The following is a 24,290-nucleotide window of genomic DNA, read 5'->3' as shown; positions in this document are numbered from 1 at the left end:
GTTGTAGCTACTAAAAACTACTTTTGTTTACACAAAACTAATTTTTAACAAGTCAGTGCCATCCTTTAGGGAGTCGGGTGGCCCGGGACAATAATCGGATCGCTCTGCCAAGATTTGTATTAAACATGCAAAATGACAGTATTTATTTCTCACAGGGTGAAAAAGAGCTTTGTAATAGATATTAACCAAATTTTGTAATAAACGAATATATTTACATAGAAAAACCCATCCTTTTGCAGGGGAATGGTATGTGCTTCATATAAACAAATATTTTGTATAAACCGAGTTTGTATTTACTAGATTTTACTGTATATGATATCAAAATTAGTAAAAGGAACTAGATGCAAAATTATTTTATTTTTTTTTTTTTTTTGCATCCAGTTCCCTTGTGACTGCATTATTAGTTATTCAGTCAAATTGGTCAGACAAGTTTTCCCCTTTACAAACCCATGCCATGACTGAAGTATAATTGCATTCCTTTACAGATGGTCCTGCATTACTTCTTTAACTAGTGACTGCAAACTTTTGTTCGCAGTCACTTTTCCCTGGAACAAAAGTTGCTAATAGGTCTATAATTACTTGTCACCCTTTGATTTCCCCCTTTGTAAATTGGAGATGCATTTGCACATCTCCAGTGTCCATGGGGACTTCCCTTAAACCCAAGTATTCTCTCATAATTGTGGCTGAGAGTTTGCTTACTTCCTTTGCTTGCCTCCCTTAATATAAAGCAAAGGTGCACTTTTCTTAGGTTTAAAACCTATTATTAAACTGATTTAAAATATAACTAAACTTTTAAAATCATTTTGCTCCACTTCTTGATTATTTGCTTTCATTTCTACAGCAAGTAGAAAGTACTTTGACAAGTAGCTTTGTCATTCTACTTTTCATTAGTTTTCAAGGGTCTAGGTTCGTATTCTGTCAGAGATGGAGGAATTCTTAACAGTCTCTTCATGGGGACTGCAGCTAGTTGTTCTCAGGCAGAGAGATTTTTGATTGACCTAAGTGGATTAAGAGGACTAAAAGATTCATTTCTTAATATGTGATTAACTGTACAACATGAAGTCATCATGTGACATATACACTGGTACTTGTGGCCTGAAGTACTGATTCACTGTGAAACTGCCAACACTGTTCTGCAAGTCAAATGAAACACTCCTGGTAGTGGCAAAGTGACACACCAGATTGTCCTAAGATTTTTTTCTTGAGCCAATTTTTACTAGAGCTGTTTTATATCCAAAAGTCTGCTGCCCTTGCCATGAGCGATATAACAAAGTTGTCACAAAAGCAAATTTTGACCAGTAACCTAAGCAGATTAAGAGGACTAAAAGATTGATTTCCTAATCTGTGATTAATTTTTTTCTTATGTGTAGGTCATTGGTCAAAATTTTCTATTCAGTTTGCATAAAGGAGCAAACTAATATCTATCTCTATTCTTCCCAATGCTTTTCAGTTTTTTCTTCCCCCCCCCCCCATATCTTGAACACCACATTTGTTAATGTGAAGTAACTTTCACATAACTGTAAGACATTTTGTACTGCTATACTAACATTCACAAATTGAATGAAGTAAAGCTTATATTACGTTTTAAATGTAAGTTAGATTTTCTTTAATTACTCATCTAGGAAACAGATCCATCTGAAGATACATTTGAGAGCCGTCTCTCAGACGTTGTTAAAGGAACCATAAAACCATCAACACGAGATAGTAAAACACAAACGGAAACCCCTTCTGCAGACTCCATTTCGATTTCAACAAAAGAAACTGCCACTCTGACAAATGGAGACTTGCCCTCTAATGTATTAACGCCTCCTGCCTCTCCTGTGATGTAAGTACTTTTAGATTTTACTTATGGACTGTAGTGCATGAAAACTTGATTGGTTTCTCCTACTTACTATTTGAGCATTTGCCAATCTTACAAAGAATTGTATGGAATTATTTGGTTCAGAACATACAAATTGTTATATGAAGACTACCTAGTATTATGTATGTTCAGCTTTGTTGGGGAAAGGTTGTTCAACACTGTGGCACTAATGTATTGAAAAGAAAATTGTCACTTGACAGGTGACAACTTTCGTTTCAATTTCTGGAAAAGGTGTTTTTTTTTTTTTTTTTAATTGATTTCTGTACTTATATCCTTTTTTAAAATAAGATGTTTAAAGTGATATCTTTTTTTTATGCCTTATATTAAAAAAAAGACTAATTCTGCTGAAAATTAGAAAAGAACATTATAGACATAAAATAAGCATGAGACCATTGATCTCCATTTTCTAGTTTAATAACTGTTAATTGTGTGAAGGTTCAGTCATGTGCATAAAAATGGATTTCTTTTTATTGTTTATATAAATGGTGTTAAAATAATTAAAAATATGGATATGTACTAGATACTATTACACTTCCATTCATTTTCATATTTATTTCAAGTTTTCAAGTAGCACAGTGAAAAACTTTCAAAAAATATTTTTGATATTTATGGACTTGGTGGCAATGGTAGGATACCTGCAATGGATCCCAAAACAAGTAAAATTCATGCAGTGCCTAATCTGCAGACAGAACTTAAGCCTTTCTTGGTAAAACTAGCCCTTTGTTCCATTCACCAATCTCATTGCCCTTCTCTGTATTCATTCCAGCAGCTCTACACATAAAATGAGCCCTCCAGACCTGTATGTAGTGCTCAAGGTGCGGCCTCGTCATTGCCTTATACAAGGGGATATTCACCTCCTTATCCCTGCTAGAAAAATTCCCGTATATCATTGTCCAAGATACTGTGGACTACTCTTGCAAACTGTCTGCACTGCCCAGAAAACTTCATATCTGACTGCACAATTACCCCAGGTCTTTTTCATTCTCCACTACTCTAAGTGTAGTACCACACAGTTGATATGTTACTCTGGTGTTACTGCTGCCCTATGCAGTACTTGACAGTTGTCATTGTTGAACTTCAGTTGCCACCTTAGTCCATCTGCTCAATTTTTCTAGATCCTGTTGCAGTAGCATACTGTCATTAGTGTCATTAACAACCCTGCCAATCTTCATATCATCTTCAAACTTGGAGGTTAAACCTGACATACCCTCATCAATACCCTCATCAGAAAGCAACAATGGACCAGCACTGAACCCTGGGGGACTCCATTAATAACATTTAGGTGGTACCGAAATAAAGGCAGCTGAAAAAGATCTCTAGGTAATAGTTTAATCCAACATGAAGTACAGACAGACTATTAGGACAGCTCATGAGGTTCTGCCAATAATATAATAGGAATTTTGTTAGCAGGTACAAGAGGTAATTATCCTGTTGTATAAAGCAGTGGTTAGTTAGACCACGTCTATGAATACTGCATACGGGTTTGGAAGCCATATTTAAAGTAGGAGTAACATAACAAGAGTACCATTACCAAAAAATACTTGAATCTGTAAATTTCAGTGTCCAAAATTTTAGGCATCTGTGAGGATGCCTGATTTGAGGTTTTTAAGACTTTAAATGGATTGAGTAAACTAGATGCTGACATCCTTGTAGTTTGCAGATGACACTCACACAAGGAGATATAAAATTATATTGGAAAAGGCAGTTGTGGAAATATCTTTGTGAATTACAAACACAGTGGACAGGTTAAACACCTTCCTTACAATTTAATCGAGTGCCTTTTTTTTCTTCTTTTTACAGCTCATTAGTCTCGGAACTCTGCTTCAATAAATCATTTTAACATATCTTCTAGTTTGTTTCTTGTGGCTTAATTAGAAAATTCAAGTAATACATGCACCTACCTTGTAATAAAGTTATTTCTGTGGAAATAACAGTTGCAGCAATATATGATTGATAACTGCTTCTGGACCTTATAGTAAGTATTCATTTATAAAGCTGCATACAGTAAAAGAGTGACCTTTCTACCTTCAATGCTTTATTTTAAATATAAAATAAACAAACAGTATCTCTAGCATCCGTTCTCCAAAACTCAGAGGAAGGAGGGTTGTATCTAGATTTATTTCTTCTTAGAAACTGAAAAAAAGCAGCAATTCAGGCAGTAAAGCATTTTAAAACAGAGGGCTCGTTGGAACTTAAAAAATGGATAATCTACTTAAAATATGAATGGCATTTTACTGCCATTCATTTTTTAAGTAGATTATTCATTTACTATTTAATGCATTACTATTATTTTTAATAGTAATGCAGTCAAGTATCTGAAATCTTTTTTTTTTTTTTTTTCCTCCTGTACACAATGATACAACTAGGATTTTTGATCATCATCATCAGCCATTTTCAGTCCACTGCAGGATGAAGGCCTCTCCAGCAACTTTCCAGTTCCTTCTGTTTTGAGCACTGGCCATCCATTTACTACTCAAAAACTCATGAATTTCATCTATCCATCTCCGCCTTTGTCTTCCAGGTTTTCTTCTAGCTCCTCTTGGGTACCATTCTGTTATTTTCTTAGTCCATCTGTCATCATGTCTTCGAGCTATGTGTCCTGCCCAAGACCATTTTAGTTCTTTAGTTTAGGATTTTTGATACTAGGGTAAAATATTGAAATGCTCCATTGCCTTTTGGTAATATAACAAAACATTTTGCTCTCTCGTTAACTGTAGTGTATTTTGAATGGGAGAAAGTGAAGTTTCTCACAGTTGCTCCAACAAAGTTCAATTGTCAACCATCTTTGACAACTTTTTCCACAATAGATAACAATCTGTGTCCTCTGTGCCACTTTTAACTGAGATAGCAAATATGAATGAAAGTTATGTCAAGGCTGTTCATTAGCAACATTGTAAAAATTCACCAAACGGTAAAAGTGAATGCTTATAAATGACTGAGCCTTTACTTTAATCTAATACTTCATGCTTATCAAAAAGTGTCCAATCTTGTTCGTGAATAGCAGTTAGACAGTTCCATAACCTAACAGTTTTCTCTGTTGTTGGAATATGGTAAAAGCCTGTGTCTTTGAAGTGAGATCTCCACCCTGCACAATCAGCTGTAATGCTCTATTTTGGTGAATGGCAATCCAAGAACTAAATCTACTGCTGGTAGTAGTAGAAGTTTCCTATTTCCCAAACAGCTGGAAAATGGGTGATACATAGTTGTCAGATTTGAGAGTGTTCGGATATAATAATGTTTAAAATTCTCCTAAAATGCTTCTGTTGTGTATACTTTTTTTTTTTAGCATCATAATATTGGCAAATGTTTTTAATATTCAATCAAGCAGAACAGAAATATATATACTGAGGAATGCACATTATTACTTAAATTATATTTTGAATTTATACATCTCTTTACACAGGATGGCAAATATGCCTGAAGATGAATCCTTGCAAATTTCAGAAACTTACTCATTACCGGAGTCTCTTCCTGAAACGTCTAACATTACCAGTAGTGCCTGTTCTACATCCCCGACCACCACCGCCATCACTACAGCTGCTGTTATTAGTATTTCTGCCCCAGTTTCAACTGTGTGTAAGTCACTTCCTCCTATGTCCACTCCACCATCAACACCTGTTCTCCCTAAAGATAATGTACCAAAGTATTCAAGTCCCAAACTTCCAATTACTAGGCATTCTGAAGTAGTGTTGCCTTCAACATCTCACATTGTCCTTAATGGTCACATGGATCCTCCACAGTCAGCATTTATTACAGAGGTGAGTGTAATCCCCCTTCAATTTCTCTTTGTGAAAAGTTTTTTGTTTTGTGCATAGTTTTCATTTGTTAAGAAGAGTGTATATAAACAGACACCTTTTGCTCCAGTGTGTTTTGTAAATGGGTATCTTATAGTGGTTGAAGCATTGCTGTGATTTAATAGGTAAAAAATTATAAATAAATGTTAAAACTACATCAGTAATACCATTAGTGAGACATTTAAAAAATAATGATAAAAAATTTTCCACCTATCTGGTTGTAGTGGGGAATGCTCTAACTATTATAACTATGATTTTCTTTAACACAGTCTCCTGCAACACTAGTAAACTTCCCCAGTGATATTCCAAGGCTTTAATTCCTGCAAAAAAAAAAAAAAAAAGTCCATAGCAGAATCATTTGCATATTTCTTTGGATTTAGGAGTATAGGACCAAATCCGTTGAATAGGTTGGATGAGGTACCAAATCAAATGATGCATCTGAAATTGCAGGAATTGTGTACATAGGCATTGTCCTGATGAAAGAGAACATGATGGGTCAGTTTTCATTGTGTTTTTTTTTTTTTTTTTATAGCATCACATAGTTTGGGGATTAGATTTAAACGGTACTGGTCTATAATAGTTTGGCAATATTAAAGGTAATCATTGACCTTGAGAACCCCACAAGAATTATGCTGTCACCTTTGCTGATGATTGCAAACTGAATTTCTTTGAGGGTGGCAGTTGATGTTTCCACTTCATGTTTTGTTGTTTTGACTCAGTGTCAAAGTGATAGTCATGTTTTATCCATTGTTATGTACCTGCCACAAAAGTCTTCTGGGTTGGCATGGTGCATGGAGAGGAGATGCTGACTTTCCACAGCTGTATGTGCTTCTGGTTGGGTGTCAGCGTTCAAGGCACCCATCTTGCATGCACATTTTTTCATGCCCAAAGTATCATTTACTATCTTTAACCCATATCATATTATAGAGCAGAGTCACCTAGTGTGTCCACCAAGTTTTTGTGAATATCAGTCAGTCCAGTTATTTTTCACAAAATATTTGATAACTGTAACCTCAGTTTTCTCCAGTTCTTACAGAGGTAGGTAGTACTCCTTCAGTCAGTTGCTCGTGTTTAATGAAAAAATTATTATATACATTTCAGATGCATAAATATATATTTCAAAAGAACTTAAAATTAATTATTTCAATATTAAGGGTTGAGCAATATATGTAATGTAAGAAATTGATGACAACTTGTCACTTGGAGACTGTGCTAGAAACTGGAGACCAAGAAAGGCAAATGATATTGCATTCAAAAAATTTCCCTTTGTGTTTCCATCCGTGGGTTTCTGTCAGGCGAAACATGCAAAACCAAACTTGAGTTTTTTTTTTAATTTTTATTGATTTTTTTTTTTTTTTTTTTATACTGATTTGTCATTCGAAGAAACATTGTAAAATAAACAGGTACCTATACCAAGGAAACTTGCAGATAAAGTAGTTTCCAACTGTTTCAAATGGTGACCAAATTTTGGTCCAGCTGAATAAACTAAAGACATTTTTGGCATTGCCAGTATGGGACTAAAGGAAAAAATCTGATATAAAAGAATATTGGTCTGAAGAATGGGCAGGGAGAATTCAGTTTTTCAAGAATGTATTAGGATGAAATTTCTGCAGATATTTTGGAGTTGCATGTCACCAACAAAAGGAATTCAAAGTATGACTCTAAAATAAAAAATATTAAATTATCTGGGTGGAATGTTGCAAATATTTTGTTCTGGAAAGAAATATTTCAGTGCCTGAAAGCACTGATAATTTTAAGGTTAGAATTTCATTCAAATGTTATACAGTAGACTTTCCGAATAACGGCACCTTTAGGTTTCAATATGCTATTATTTTGATTTTTTTCGTTATTTAGAAAGTTTTATTTTTAATATATTTAATGCAATTTTATTAACTGTATGTAAAAAACAAACATATTGACAATCAAATGTTATATTCTGCCATTAATACACTTTTGCTTATGCCCCTGATCTATTTTCTTTATTATGTCAAGTTGAGTCTGTGTGATAGCACAGTGATATAGTCACCATCCTCCCCACACTGGGTGGAAAAGGCCTGGGTTCGAATTCAGTCAATGATGCAATGAACTTTATGGGCTTTTTTCACTCCATGGCTGAGTTAGCCGGTCTTAGGTGTAGGTAGCACGGGTTTTTCCCCAGAAACTGGGGTGTTTCATCCAGCAAAACAGGCAAATCAACCAGAGAACACATGCAATTTACAGAAACAATACACGTGGATATATGAATTAACTTTCTGAGTGAACCTAATGTTAATAGCTTGGATTATATCAAGTTTGTCACTAAGCTTTAATGTTATTGTTCTTTTCTTCCCTGTATGAGGTTTATTTAACTTTAGGAGCCATAGCAAAGGGTTTGTAATTTAAAAATCTAAAACAGTGGTTATATCAGTACAGAATTCAGTTTCAAAACGGCAAACATAAACAAATACAGTAATAAGTGCACCGATCTTAAGTTATTTGATGCATTGCTGGAACAATTTCAGTCATTGAATAAACGGGTGCTTGCCCTCGAGAATAATGTAACTGGGAGCTCATCAAGGACTCAAAACTCTAGCAACATACCAAGTGATGCACTCCCGATTCGGGCCCCAGAACAGAATAACCTGGTGCAAATTACTCTGGTTCAAAAGGACTTGGTTTTATTAGGGGACTCCATTATCAGGGAAACAGGAAATATTTTTTGTAATAAGGATAGTTGGACTAGAACCAGGGTATGTCTGCCGGGAGCAATTATTAATGATGTCACCAACAAATTGTCAGATTTTAAGGGGGGGGGGGTAAAGAGAATATTATTATTCATGTAGGGACTAATGACATTAAGCATACACAATCTGATGATTTGTTAGACAAATATAGGACCGTGCTGAAGAAATGTCGCAAGTTAGGTCACAACATGTCTACAATTCTGCCCAGGCACGATAAGAGGGATTATATGCTAAACGCCTTGTGTATTAACTCAAGACTTGTAGGACTCTGCAAGGCTTTTGGGGGGAAATTTCTATCAGCTTGGCCTGCACTTGTAGGTAGAAGGAATCTGTTTTGTAGAGATGGAATACATTTAAACAAAGGTGGTGCAAGAGTTTTTGCCAGTATTATTGAGAATACTTTGAAGAATACCTTCAGGGGAAACTGCTAGTTTGGGAGGACTTGCACGCTTGCACACTCTACCTCAAGAGTTCTTGTGTCTTACTGCAACAGAACATATTAGCAAGGTGTTCTGAGGGCAGAAACATTTCAAATGAGCTGGCAGCTATTACCAGGGAAGCGAGCTTAAAGAAGTTTAAGGGCGCCAAGGTAGTTAACTATATAAGAACACTAATTCTTAGTTGCTCATACAGTAATGTCAGAAATGTCGTCAATAAAATGAGTGAATTCGAACTGCTCGTTAGAAAAAGTAACACTGACATAATAAGGCTTACAGAAACGTGGGGCCATCCAGAGATAAGGGATGACGAGTTTCAGTATAGTATGTACAATGTATTTAGGAAGGATAGGGAAGATAGGAGTGGTGGGGTCATGCTTCTTACCAAAAGCAACCTGAGCACAATGAAAGCTTTCCCGGATTCAGATGTTTCGCATGCTAGTATATAGAATCTGTATGGGGTGAAATAGTTGGAAGCAAAGGTATAATGAGAGTGGGAGTTATCTTCAGGCCAGGTGATTGTGAAGATTATGAGAGCCTCTACATGCAAATGGAATGGGCAAGTAAGTGTGAATCTCTTATTATGGGTGATTTTAATTTGCCTCTAATTGATTGGAGCAAATGGGAGGGAACTCTGCATGGGGGACAATTTTTAAATCAACTAGATTATTGCAATTTTAGCATTAGCATTAGTACAGGCATTTGATGCAAGAAAGCAAGCTTATGCAGCATCAGCCAAAAAAAAAAAAAAAAAAAACCACTTCCACTTCACCCCTCTGTTCGTTCAAAATACCTGTCCAGCTGAGCCTTAAACTTATTTAGGCTATCAACCTCCACGAATAGGGATGGAAGTCTGTTCCACCAACCAACCACCGGCTGGCTAAAGGCAAATTTCCGCACATCTATCCTACATCTGTCTTTCCTCATTTGAATTTATGCCCTCTCAGGTGATTATTCTGAGCTAGAGGAAGAATCCCATCAGCATTGAGCATGTCCAACCCATTCAAGGCTTTATACACCTCTATCAGATCACCTCGCTGGTGCCTAGTCTCCAGACACTGTAATTTGCAAAACTTAAGCCTTTCTTCGTAAGAGCACCCCTTTGTTCCATTCACTAATCTTGTTGCCCTTCTCTGTACTCGTTCCAGCAGCTCTACATCCTTCTTGAAATGAGGCCTCCAGACCTGTATACAGTACTCTAGGTGTGGCCTGACCGTTGCCTTATACAAGGGAATAATTACCTCCTTATCCCTGCTGGAAAAATTCCCGTATATCATTGACAATACTCCATGAGCTACTCTTGCAGCCCGTCTGCACTGCTCAGAGAACTTCATATCCGCCTGCACAACCACCCCCAAGTCCCTTTCATCCTCTACCACTGTCAGTGTAGTACCACAGAGTTGATACGTTGCTCTGGGGTTGCTGTTTCCCATGTGTAGTACTTTACATTTGTCAATGTTAAACTTCATTTGCCACCTCTCAGCCCATCTGCTCAACCTTTCCAGATCCTGTTGCAGCAGCATATTGTCAGTAGTGTCCTTGACAACCCTGCCAACCTTTGTATCGTCTGCAAACTTGGACATTGGACATTAAGCTTGATATACCATCATCAATATCATTTATAAATACAGAAAACAATAATGGACCCAACACTGAGCCCTGAGGGACTCCACTAATAACACACATTAGTCCACAATGAGCAGTGTCCATTGATTACCACTCTGTCTTCTCCCCCTCAACCACCCCTTTATCCATAGCAGCAATTTGCCTCCAATGTCACACTGCTCCAATTTGTGTAGCAGTCTTCCATGTGCAACAGTATCAAAAGCCTTTCTAAGATCCAAGTATCAAAGCTATTCCCTGCATCCAGTTCTTTTGTGACTGCATCATAGTATCCAATCAAGTTGGTCAGGCAAGACTTCCCCTTAACAGAACCATGCTGTGTCCGAGCTATAACTGAAGTCTTGTCTAAATGATTCTGCAGTGCTTCTTTAACCAGTGCCTCCATTAATTTTCCAGGAACAGAAGTTAAGCTCACAGGTCTATAATTACTTGTGTCAGCCTTTGATCCTCCTTTGTGAATTGGGGTCACATTTGCACATTTCCAGTCTATGGGTACCTCCCTTGAGTCCAAGGAAGCTCTCATAATTATGGCTAAGGGTTTTGCTTACTTCCTTTGCTGCCTCCTTTAATATAACTGGATAGATCCCATCCACCCTGGGTGCCTTTCTTGTGTTTATCTTCAACAATTTCTCCTCCACTTTACTCCCAGTTATTTCAAGATTCTGTAGCTTACTGCTAGAGTTGAATACACCTCTGGCATTCCCCTCACTAAATAACTCCTCATGTGTGAATGTCGATGCAAAATATTCATTTAGTTTGTTAGCTACCTGAGCAGGATCATCAACAGTTGACCCATCAATATCGTGGAACAATCTGATATTCATCCCCTTCCTTCTAGAGTTTACATAAGTAAAGAACTCTTTGCTGTTTTTCTTTGCATCCCTTGCCAAGGATTTCTCGTAATCTGCCTTCGCCTGCCTAACCTCCTTTGTAACTTGGTTGCATATCAACTTGTATCTATCATAGGCTTCTGTGTCATGTGTTAATTTGTAAGTTTCCCATGCGTTTTTCTTCTCTGCCATATGCCTCATTAGTTCATCTGACATCCATTTTGGCCTAAACCTTGAACAATATTTCTTAGTTGGTATGTAAAGCCTAGTAGCTTCCAAGATAAGTTCTTTGAATGCTTCCCATTTTGAATTTGCTGTTGGTAACATCATCAGTTGGTCCCACTGTATAGAATTTAAATACTGTCTCAGTCCATCGTAGTCGCCTTTACGGAAGCAATAACCCTTCCCTTTACCCCTAATGGTAGTTACCTCTTTCAGTAAATCCCACTTCAGCACACTGTGATCACTGCCACCTAGTGGTTCATTTACCTGCAGCTTCTTAATGCATGAAGAATCACTACTGATAATCAAATCAAGAGTATTTGATTGCCTCTAGTTGCCTCCCGAACATGCTGATGTAGAAAACAATCATCCAATAAATCCACAAAAGCCCTGCTAGTGTGTGAGTGACCAGCCCCCAAATTCCAGTCAATATCTGGGAAATTAAAATCTCCCATTATAAGACTCTCTGATTTACTGACCCACTATTTCCCTGTAAAGTTTCTTATTATACTCATCAGAGTCATTAGGCCTATAGCACACTCCTACTCTCAATTTTGATCTCCCAATGCTTATGTCACACCAAACTGACTCAACACTGCACTGTCCAGCGATGTCGACTGGCTTCACTTCCTTGGTTTTTATGTGTTTCTTAACTAATAGCATAACCCCTCCCCCCTTGCTATCCTGTCTATCCTTTGTGTAGACGTTGTACTCCCCAAATTCCAGTTCTGCATCCCTTATATCTGTCTGACACCACGTCTCTGATATCCCAACAATATCTGCCTTTGATGTTTTGAGCAATACCTCAAATTCATGAAATTTGTTTACTAAACTCCTAGCATTGGTGTACACGCAAGTATACATGTGCCTGTTCCTTTTCTTAGCTACCCTAACACAATCCATGTGTTTACTTGTACCGCAATGACTCCCAACAGTCTCTGAAATATTCTGCATCTCCTTTCCCAGGCTGCTGCTCATTCCAATAGAAGCAGTGCAAGAATCACTTTCACCTCTGCCAGTGGCTACTGTTAATCTATTAGTCCTTGTATCCTCCCAAGCTAGCAGTTTTCCGACCCACTTAACACTGTCTCAATAGCATCAGCAAATATTCTTGCACCCTTTCTATTTAAGTGTATCCCATACCTGTAGAAGCAGTCTCTCCTGTTAACAAGTGTAGACCAGGCTAAAAAAAATTCTACCTCTTGAGCCTTGCACAATCTTTCCAGGGCCGAATTGATCGACAAGGCTCTCATCATATACTCCCTCCTATCGTGTCTGGGCAGAATTGCAGACACTTTCAAATTCAACCCTAATTCTCGGCTTTTGTTCAACAGTGACCTGTACTTGTTAAGTAATTCTGCTGGTCTCCTACTCTTAATATCATTAGTGCCAAAGTGTACAACTATATCACCTTTTGTCCCCTCGACATGGGCACCTGTACGTGGTGAGGGGACCTCCCAGTGACGCTGCTGGACTTCCAGACTGGCGTCACTGGGATCCAACGCCCACAGCCCAGGTTCCAGGCTTACATCAATGGAATTTGGCGTGTTTGCCGTGCGCTGCGACCCGTGGAAATTTGGAAAGGGGGATCATGGTGGTTGAGGGGCCCAGCTTCAATACACCACTTTGGCCCCTGCTTTGACAACACTGATCCTAGCCGGGTCTTCCAGGACCAGGTGGTCCTGTAAGGCCCGGCTAGGATCAATCGGCGAGGGTCAACCGTGTCAATGCCACGCCCCTACCCTCATGGTCCGAGGGACAGGATTCAGGCTGGCAGCGGTGCGGGTATAGTGTCTGGGTAGCCCTGGCATCCCACTCCCGAGCGTATTTATTGCATGCGGGGTAGTGGGCGTCCCTTTCGGCTCTGTGGTGGGTGGGTGGGGAGCCCGGGCACTGAACCATACAAAAAACTTCATGAATCCTGATAAACTTACTTCTTCAGGGGCCCCCAACCCGGTCCCTATCTGCAAACATAGACGAAGACCCAGATAGTATTATTAGTACAAAGAGGCAGCGAACAGAAGTACCATCAGTGCCTGTTCCAAGGTTCCTAATTATGCACTCAACCGGTGAAAAACCGATTGGTAAAATGTCGCCCTTTTTTATTCAATAAGGGTTAGATGGGTTAGCAGGTTCTCCCAAATCAGTTAAGAGGCTCCATTCTGGAGACCTCTTAATTGAAACTGAAAATGACAGGCAATCCGAACATCTACTCCGAACAACATCAACCGGAGGAATACCTATAACAGTGACACCACACAGAACACTCAATTCATCGAGAGGTGTCATTTCTTAGTGGGACCTTCTCGACGTAACCGAGGAGGAAATCTGCTCCGAATTAAAACCCCAGGGAGTTATTGCCATCAAGAGAATTACTGCGCGAAGGGATGGAAAAATTGTTAAAACCAGGAGCGTTATCCTGACTTTTAACTCTCCTAAACCTCCTGACGAGATTAAAGCTGGATACATCAACTGTTCAGTGCGTCCATACGTTCCGAACCCTTTACGGTGTTTTAAGTGCCAGAAGTATGAACATTCTCAAATGGCCTGCCACGGAGTCCTTGCATGCGCTCGATGCGGTGCAAAGGACCACGAAACAACAGCATGTTCAGCCGCAAAACCCACGTGTATTAACTGTGAAGGCGAACACACGGCCTACTCACAAGCATGCCAGAGGTGGAAAGAAGAAAAAGAAATTCAACGGCTGAAGGCAGAGCTAAATATATCATACCAGGAGGCAAGGAAATCGGTCAAACCCCTGAATATCAACAAACCTACCTACGCCCAGAAGGTAGCAGGGAGATGTTCCGTTGGAACTCAGACGGACATGACCATTCCTCCAAAGGAGTCTTTCACTCCCATTGCGCGGTATCTCTTAACTTCCCAAAAACCTGCACAAAAGGACCAATCAGCTGCCACTACTATATCGGTACCTCCTAATGCTCCACAAGTAACAAAGATAATTATGAAAGAAAAGAATAAGAAAGGGGAAGTCTCCCCTAGTAACCAAGAAAAGATGGATGTGGAGCAGAAGGAGGTACCCGAAGATTCAGTCTTGGAACTCTTTGCGGAGGAAGAAATGGACACGAGACAGCGTCCATTCTTCCCCAAAAAAGCCAAATCCAAGACTGATAAAAGTAAGCCCTAAGCACCTCGGAAGCCACCTGATGGACCCACCAAGCCAAAATAATGACTAAATTCCTACAATGGAATTGTCGTGGATTCCGGCGAAATGTTGATGACATCAAGGCCCTCCTGCAAAAGCACGAGCCAGTTTGCTTTTGCTTGCAGGAGACATATCTAAAGGCAAATGATGATCCCACCATGCACAACATCACATTTTTTCGAAAGGATAGAATTGCTGATGGCTCTGTACATGGGGGAGTGGCTATCCTTGTGGGTAACCAGACCCCAGTGCAGCCCTTGCTAATTACAACCAGCATGGAGGCGGTTGCAATTCGCCTTTCAGTGGGATTTTTATTAACTGTGTGCTCCATTTATTTGCCACCTGGGACTGACATCTCCCAGGCAGACCTTGATGATCTTCTAACGCAGCTGCCTCCCCCTTTCTTACTTCTCGGGGATTTTAACGGACATAACACCCTGTGGGGTAGTGCTAACATCAACGGAAGGGGACGAGTCATAGAGCGTATGCTCAATGACAATGACCTTTCCCTTCTAAATACTGGAACAAACACCTTCTTCCACATGCCCCGTACTTTTTCTGCCATTGATCTCTCTATCTGCTCCCCTTCTCTACTCCCTTCACTCACTTGGGAGGTGGAGGAGAATCCATACGGAAGCGATCACTTCCCCGTGATAACCTTGTTACGCAGTGGGAGACAATGTCTTCCTTTTAGGTTACCACGGTGGAAGATTGATCAGGCTGACTGGACTGCCTTCCAACATCAGGCAAATTTTGATCTTAGCACAGTCAGTCAAGAGTCTATCAATGATGCAGTTAAGTACATCACAGAAAATATTGTCCAAGCAGCTGCGAATGCTGTTCCAAAAACATCTGCCCGGTTTCCACCATTTCCTAAACCTTGGTGGAATTCACAATGCACAACAGCAAAAAAGGCTCAAAACAAAGCGTCGGGGATATTTCACCAATATCCTACCACGACCAACCTTATAGCCTTTAAACGTGCACGAGCCAAATCACAATATATCCGCTGTCAGAGTCAAAAGGAATCGTGGATCCATTTTACATCATCTATTAACCAGTCTACCAACTCTAAGGTAGTCTGGGATAAAATCCGGAAAATGAAGGGAAAATATACATCCCACCCTTCTTCAATCCTAGATTATAATGGATGCGCTATTGCAGATCCAACTGCAATAGCCAATGCTCTTGGGGAAACATTCTCTGACATCTCCGCAACATCCTCGTACTCCCCAGAGTTCCTGGTCCTGAAATATAAAATCGAAAAACAGGCACTTAACTTTAAATGTAAGAGCATTTATCCCTACAACGGGGATTTCACTATTCAAGAACTGGAAAGAGCCCTCGCTTTTTCCAAAGCAAGTGCCGTTGGACCAGATGGCATCCATTATGAAATGATTAAACATTTATCACCAAAATCTATGGATTGTCTGCTCCTTCTGTATAACAGAATCTTTACTGAAGGGCAGTTTCCGGACTCCTGGCTAAAGGCAATCGTTCTTGCCTTCCCTAAGCCAGGAAAGGATCCAAAAGTCACCACCAATTATCGTCCTATTGCTCTGACTAGCTGTCTGTGCAAAATCCTGGAGAGAATGGTTAATTCTCGTTTAATATGGTATCTCGAAACAAATGACCTTCTCTCCAACAACCAGTGCGGCTTCCGAAGGAACCGGTCCACTTTGGACCATCTTATTAGATTGGAAGCATCCATCCGGGATGCTTTCCTAAAACGCAAACACTTGGTGTCGGTGTTCTTTGACATGGAAAAAGCGTACGACACAACTTGGAGATTTGGCATCTTAAAAGATCTGCATAGCCTTGGCCTTAGGGGGCAACTCCCCATTTTTATTAAAAACTTTCTAGCCAATCGATCGTTCCAAGTTCGTGTGGGATCCTCACTCTCTCGTTCCTTCACTCAAGAGGAGGGAGTACCACAAGGATCAGTATTAAGTGTCACGCTTTTTGCCATCAAAGTAAATTCCATCACAGAACAACTTCCTCCAACTGTAAACAGTGCCCTCTATGTTGATGACTTTAGCATATTTTGTCAGTCATGCAACATATGAGGGTTATTGAAAGACAACTGCAGAAGCTATTGATTGCCTCAACTCCTGGGCACTTGCTAATGGCTTCAGGTTCTCGCCGGAGAAGACCGTTTGCGTACACTTTTGTCGTAAGCATAATCTTCATCCTGAACCTGAATTAAAGCTCGGACAAAATGCAATTCCAAGAGCAGCAGACACAAAATTCTTGGGACTCATATTCGATAAAAAGCTGACCTTTCTGGACCACATCTGTCAACTCCGCACAAAGTGCACAAGAGGGCTGAATATTCTGCGCTCTCTTTCCTCAACATCTTGGGGTGCGGATCGATGCACCCTACTATGCATCTATTGTGCACTTGTACGATCCAGAATAGATTACGGGTCCCTGGTATACAATTCGGCCAGAGACATTACTTCGATGGCTGGATCCTGTCCATCATCAGGCTCTCCGTATCGCTATTGGAGCATTTCGAACATCTCCCGTCCAGAGCTTATACGTCGAAGCAAACGAACCACCGTTATCACTTCGACGTAAGCAGTTGTCTCTAAAGTACGCCTTAAAACTGAAATCCCTGCTAGACCATCCTACGTGGCCATTCGTTTTTGAGCCACGATGGGAAAATTTGTACAACACCCGTAAGACTGCCAATCGTCCTTTTGGTATTAGCCTCCAAGAGCTACTCAAAGAACTTAATATTAAGGTAGACAAGGTTGCCCAAACATCAAAGCAACCCCTTCCACCCTGGCATGCTCATGTCCCAACATGTGACTTGTCCCTTCGAAATTGGGGAAAGTCGGACACTCCATCGTCTGTCTACCTGAAACTTTATTCAGCACACCGAGCTGAACATTCTGACTTCAGGCCAGTTTACACAGACAGTTCGAAGTCGGAATCATATGTGGGATCTGCTGCTGTCTTTACAGACAGCACTACATCGGAGCAGATTCCCTCTGAATGCAGTATATTTACTGCAGAGCTGCATGCTATAGTTAGCCTTGGATCACATTAGTGAATGCCAATACCAACGGGTCATTTTATATTCTGATTCTCTCAGCGTGTTACAGGCTTTAATATCTGTGAGATATAATCCTCATCCAGTTCTGTCTAGTATTCAGCAGAAGATTCACTTCCTCCTCGGATGTGAATATGATATCCGCTTCTGCTGGATTCCCAGCCACATTGGGATTAGGGGAAATGATTTGGCTGACGCCGCAGCCAAATCAGCAATTCCCAATAATAACCGCTGCCTGTCAGTCCCCTATACAGACTACAGGCAAATAATACACCAAAAGATATACTCCCAATGGCAGGATTCGTGGAACAGACAGACTGCGAATAAATTATATCGTATAAAGCCGTGGCAGTCTATCATATTGAACCATGCCAGTCTAGTCTGCGCAGGAATCGTAAGGAGGAAGTTGTTCTTGCCCGGACCCGCATAGGACATAGTCATTTAACTGATTCTTTTTTGCTGAGGGCTGATGACCCTCCTATGTGTGAGTCCTGTGGCACAATTTTATCTATTAGACACATTTTAGTTGAATGTCCAGATTTTAGCAATATCCGTTTTACCGCTTTTAATCATCTGACTGAGCCGTATACACTCAGTCAGATTTTTAGCATTAGCATTAGTAGAGGCATTTGATGCAAGAAAGCAAGCTTATGCAGCATCAGCCAAAAAAAAAAAAAGAAAAAACCACTTCCACTCGACCCCTCTGTTCGTTCAAAATACCTGTCCAGCTGAGCCTTAAACTTATTTAGGCTATCAACCTCCACCACAAGGGATGGAAGTCTGTTCCACCAACCAACCACCCGCTGGCTAAAGGCAAATTTCCGCACGTCTATCCTACATCTGTCTTTCCTCAATTTCAATTTATGCCCTCTCAGGTGATTTTTCTGAGCTAGAGGAAGAATCCCATCAGCATTGAGCATGCTTAAACCATTCAAGGCTTTATACACCTCTTTCAGAGGTGTATGTGCCTAGTCTCCAGACACTGTAATTTGCAAAACTTAAGCCTTTCTTCGTAAGAGCACCCCTTTGTTCCATTCACTAATCTTGTTGCCCTTCTCTGTACTCATTCCAGCATCTCTGCATCCTTCTTGAAATGAGGGCTCTAGACCTGTATACAGTACTCAAGGTGTGGCCTGACCATTGCCTTATACAAGGGAATAATTACCTCCTTATCCCTGCTGGAAAAATTCCCGTATATCATTGACAATACTCCATGAGCTACTCTTGCAGCCCGTCTGCACTGCTCAGAGAACTTCATATCCGCCTGCACAACCACCCCCAAGTCCCTTTCATTCTCTACCACTGTCAGTGTAGTACCACAGAGTTGATACGTTGCTCTGGGGTTGCTGTTTCCCATGTGAAGTACTTTACATTTGTCAATGTTAAACTTCATTTGCCACCTCTCAGCCCATCTGCTCAACCTTTCCAGATCCTGTTGCAGCAGCATATTGTCAGTAGTGTCCTTGACAACCCTGCCAACCTTTGTATCGTCTGCAAACTTGGACATTGGACATTAAGCTTGATATACCATCATCAATATCATTTATAAATACAGAAAACAATAATGGACCCAACACTGAGCCCTGAGGGACTCCACTAATAACACACATTAGTCCACAATGAGCAGTGTCCATTGATTACCACTCTGTCTTCTCCCCCTCAACCACCCCTTTATCCATAGCAGCAATTTGCCTCCAATGTCACACTGCTCCAATTTGTGTAGCAGTCTTCCATGTGCAACAGTATCAAAAGCCTTTCTAAGATCCAAGTATCAAAGCTATTCCCTGCATCCAGTTCTTTTGTGACTGCATCATAGTATCCAATCAAGTTGGTCAGGCAAGACTTCCCCTTAACAGAACCATGCTGTGTCCGAGCTATAACTGAAGTCTTGTCTAAATGATTCTGCAGTGCTTCTTTAACCAGTGCCTCCATTAATTTTCCAGGAACAGAAGTTAAGCTCACAGGTCTATAATTACTTGTGTCAGCCTTTGATCCTCCTTTGTGAATTGGGGTCACATTTGCACATTTCCAGTCTATGGGTACCTCCCTTGAGTCCAAGGAAGCTCTCATAATTATGGCTAAGGGTTTTGCTTACTTCCTTTGCTGCCTCCTTTAATATAACTGGATAGATCCCATCCACCCTGGGTGCCTTTCTTGTGTTTATCTTCAACAATTTCTCCTCCACTTTACTCCCAGTTATTTCAAGATTCTGTAGCTTACTGCTAGAGTTGAATACACCTCTGGCATTCCCCTCACTAAATAACTCCTCATGTGTGAATGTCGATGCAAAATATTCATTTAGTTTGTTAGCTACCTGAGCAGGATCATCAACAGTTGACCCATCAATATCGTGGAACAATCTGATATTCATCCCCTTCCTTCTAGAGTTTACATAAGTAAAGAACTCTTTGCTGTTTTTCTTTGCATCCCTTGCCAAGGATTTCTCGTAATCTGCCTTCGCCTGCCTAACCTCCTTTGTAACTTGGTTGCATATCAACTTGTATCTATCATAGGCTTCTGTGTCATGTGTTAATTTGTAAGTATCCCATGCGTTTTTCTTCTCTGCCATATGCCTCATTAGTTCATCTGACATCCACTTAGGCCTAAACCTTGAACAATATTTCTTAGTCGGTATGTAAAGCCTAGTAGATTCCAAGATAAGTTCTTTGAATGCTTCCCATTTTGAATTTGCTGTTGGTAACATCATCAGTTGGTCCCACTGTATAGAATTTAAATACTGTCTCAGTCCATCGTAGTCGCCTTTACGGAAGCAATAACCCTTCCCTTTACCCCTAATGGTAGTTACCTCTTTGAGTAAATCCCACTTCGGCACACTGTGATCACTGCCACCTAGTGGTTCATTTATCTGCAGATTCTTAATGCATGAAGAATCACTGCTGATAATCAAATCAAGAGTATTACTCCCTCTAGTTGCCTCCCGAACATGCTGATGTAAGAAACAATCATCCAATAAATCCACAAAAGCCCTGCTAGTGCGTGTGTAACCAGCCCCCAAATTCCAGTCAATATCTGGAAAATTAAAATCTCCCATTATAAGACTCTCTGATTTACTGGCCCACTCTATTTCTCTGTACAGTTCCTTATTATACTCATCAGAGTCATTAGACCTATAGCACACTCCTACTCTCAATTTTGATCTCCCAATGCTTATGTCACACCAAACTGACTCAACACTGCACTGTCCAGCGATGTCGACTGGCTTCACTTTCTTGGTTTTTATGTGTTTCTTAACTAATAGCATAACCCCTCCCCCTTCCTATCCTGTCTATCCTTTCTGTAGACGTTGTACTCCCCAAATTGCAGTTCTGCATCCCTTATATCTGTGTGACACCACGTCTCTGATATCCCAACAATATCTGCCTTTGATGTAGGCGCCTCCGTAGCCAGGTGGGAAGGAGCAGCAGTGCGTAGCACACGCTTCTTGATTAGACCGGGGGTTCGAGCCCGTCACCACCAAATACGGAGCATGCGGAAAGGTCAGGGAATGACCATCGCACCGGAGCAATATGGCCTTAGTTGCTAATGCTCCTAAAAACCAAATAATAATAATATAATAATAATATAGCCTTTGATGTTTTGAGCAATACCTCAAATTCATCAAATTTATTTACTAAACTCCTAGCATTGGTGTACACACAAGTATACCTGCACCTGTTTCTATTCTTAGCTACCCTAACACAACCCATGTGTTTACTTGTACCGCAATGGCTCCCAGCAGTCTCTGAAATACCATGCATCTTGTTTTTCAGGCTTCTGCTCATTCTAATAGAAGCAGTGCAAGAATCTCTTTCACCTCTGCCAGTGGCTACTGTCAATCTATTGGTCTTTGTCTCCCCCCAAGCTAGCAGTTTTCCGACCCACCTAACACTGCCTCGATAGCATCAGCAAATATTCTTGCCCCCTTTCTATTTAAGTGTATCCCATCCCTGTAGAAGCAATCTCTCCTGTTAACAAGTACGGTCCAGGCTGAAAAAAATTCTACCCCTTGAGCCTTGCACAATCTTTCCAGGGCCGAATTGATCGACAAGGCTCTCATCATATACTCCCTCCTATCGTGTCTGGGCAGAATTGCAGACACTTTCAAATTCAACCCTAATTCTCATCTTTTGTTCAGCAGTGACCTGTACTTGTTAAGTAATTCTGCCAGTCTCCTACTCTTAATATTATTAATGCCAACGTGTACAACTATATCACCTTTTGTGCCCTTAAAAGATGATATTCGCTCTACAACGTCATCAACCTTTGCCCCTGGCAGACATACCCTGGTCCTGTTCCACCTATCTTTTTTACAAAGTATGTTCCCCGTTTCCCTGACAATAGAGTCACCAACAACTACTAGTTCCTTCGGGACCAGCGCATTCTGCCTTGGGGGTTGCCTCTGTGTCACACGATGCCCAAGTGCAAGCTCTGGCGTTGATGTGGGCAGCTGAGAGCTTGATGGGCCCCTCAGTTTAGTTTTTTCGAGGGCATCCACCCTGTCCTTCAAGCTCTCATATAGGCCCACAAGAACGCCGAGTTGTTGCCTGATATCGATACACTCCTTGCATCGCGCACACACAAAGACATCCCCCATGTCAGTATCATGTCCCGTACCCGATTGCTCTGCAAACATCAAGCAAACAGTGCATTTTATAAGGCTGTGAGTCAGAGGACAACTGCCCCCCTCAGTTCTGCTGAGCCACAGCACTTCCATTAGCTTGAGCCTTTTGCTTTGCTGCTCTGGTCTGAGTCATGATTCTATTAATTTATTAATTAATTATAATTAATTATGTTAAATATAATTAATTATATTACGTTTGTAATCTAAGTCGTTATATGTATTTATTTAAATGTACGTTTTTAACTGCTAACGAAGTTCCACTAACGCTATCGTATCACAATGGCGGGAAATTTACGAATGGTAGCGGAGTTGAAACCCTTACCGATACTTTTATGCAATTACAAGGCCGAGTAAAGAATAAATACACCAAATTAATCAGAAAATCACAAAATAATGTTATACTACTAAATTTAAATCAAAAGTTTTAGAAAAACAATAATTTCAAATCAATAAATCTGAAAAATCCACTTAGCGGCTTTGAACATGACCGTCTCTAGTAGCCTCGTCAGCAACTCGAATTTTATCCGACAATGACAATGTGTCTGCTATTTTTAGCTTTTTGAAAGCAATAAACGTTTTTAATAGTATTTAAAATTTATATGTTATTGTTATATCTTTTATTGATTTATCTTGTTAATTATTTATTATTAGATCTGGACATGGTGGCCTAATTAATTAGGTCACTGAGATGTTAAATTTTATATATTACCTGGTCTTGGCGCATTATAGCCTTAGTAGCTAGTGCGCCAATAAAATCAATACCAACCTTATCACCTTTTGTGCCCTTAAAAGATGATATTCGCTCTACAACGTCATCAACCTTTGCCCCTGGCAGACATACCCTGGTCCTGTTCCACCTATCCTTTTTACAAAGCATGTTCCCCGTTTCCCTGACAATAGAGTCACCAACAACTACTAGTTCCTTCGGGACCAGCGCATTCTGCCTTGGGGGTTGCCTCTGTGTCACATGATGCCCAAGTGCAGGCTCTGGCGTTGATGTGGGCAGCTGAGAGCTTGATGGGCCCCTCAGTTTAGTTTTTTCGAGGGCATCCACCCTGTCCTTCAAGCTCTCATATAGGCCCACAAGCACGCTGAGTTGTTGCCTGATATCGATACACTCCTTGCATCGCGCACACACAAAGACATCCCCCATGGATGAATTTGTATCAACATGTCAGGGAAAGTACTAGGGAAAAGAAAACTCTAGACTTCATCATCATCCTGAAACAGATGACATAATAACGCTGACAGTAAAGGGACCAGTAGCAGGAAGTGATCACTGAGTTCTATGGTGGATGATGAAGAGAGAGAGGTAGCAGTAGTTAAAGGCAAAGGAATGGGTTATAATTTCAGGAAAGGAAATTACAATGCCTTAAGGGGCTACGTGGCCTCTATTAACTGGGTAGATATCTCAGAGAGCGAATACAATTGAATTATGGTATACCATTAAAAAAATACTCCATGAGGATTCCAAATTGGATGAATAGTGAAGTTGCCAGATTACTCAAGCAGAAAAAGACAGCATGGAAAAGTTAGAACAATAAAAGTACTGAAGCCTATAACAGCTACAAATTGATCTGCAATAGTGCCACAGAAAAAGGTTATGCTGGCAAAGGCAAATTATTGGAAATCACTGGCAAAAAGAGCAAAGAGGGAGATAAGAATTCTTCACATATATAAATGCAAAGAAAAGAAGAACAAACCAAATTGGACATGCAAAATGTTATGGATGAGGGATAGTATTAGACACCGCTGCTGAAGTTGCAGACGAACTCAACAGTTCCTTTGCATCGATATTTACAGAAGAAAAACCCTTTACATCAATGAGAAATTATGGGAGTGAACTTGAAAGAAATGTAATTAATGATGTTGAAATTTCACATGTTTATTTAATGAAAAAAATTTCAAGTCTAAATGCCAATAAGGCTCCTGGGGTTGGTGGCATATACCCTATA

At 40.3% G+C, this 24,290-nt stretch overlaps 1 protein-coding gene across 6 annotated transcripts in view; it reads left to right on the top strand.

The window, feature by feature from the left end:
* LOC150075760 (la-related protein 4-like) overlaps positions 1-24,290 on the top strand; it is a 498,776-nt gene that overhangs the window by 401,323 nt on the left and 73,163 nt on the right. For all 6 annotated transcript variants that reach the window (XM_090387140.1, XM_090387141.1, XM_090387139.1 and 3 more), the window contains 2 exons: positions 1,623-1,825; positions 5,265-5,619. In XM_090387140.1, the coding sequence (XP_090243266.1) occupies positions 1,623-1,825; positions 5,265-5,619 (558 nt within the window). The remainder of the gene's footprint in view (positions 1-1,622; positions 1,826-5,264; positions 5,620-24,290) is intronic.

This window comes from Mastigoproctus giganteus, chromosome 13 (genome assembly GCF_048544385.1).
Source record: "Mastigoproctus giganteus isolate SK-2022 chromosome 13, ASM4854438v1, whole genome shotgun sequence".
Taxonomy (NCBI): domain Eukaryota; kingdom Metazoa; phylum Arthropoda; class Arachnida; order Uropygi; family Thelyphonidae; genus Mastigoproctus; species Mastigoproctus giganteus.
This window is presented reverse-complemented; position numbering and strand designations above follow the sequence as displayed.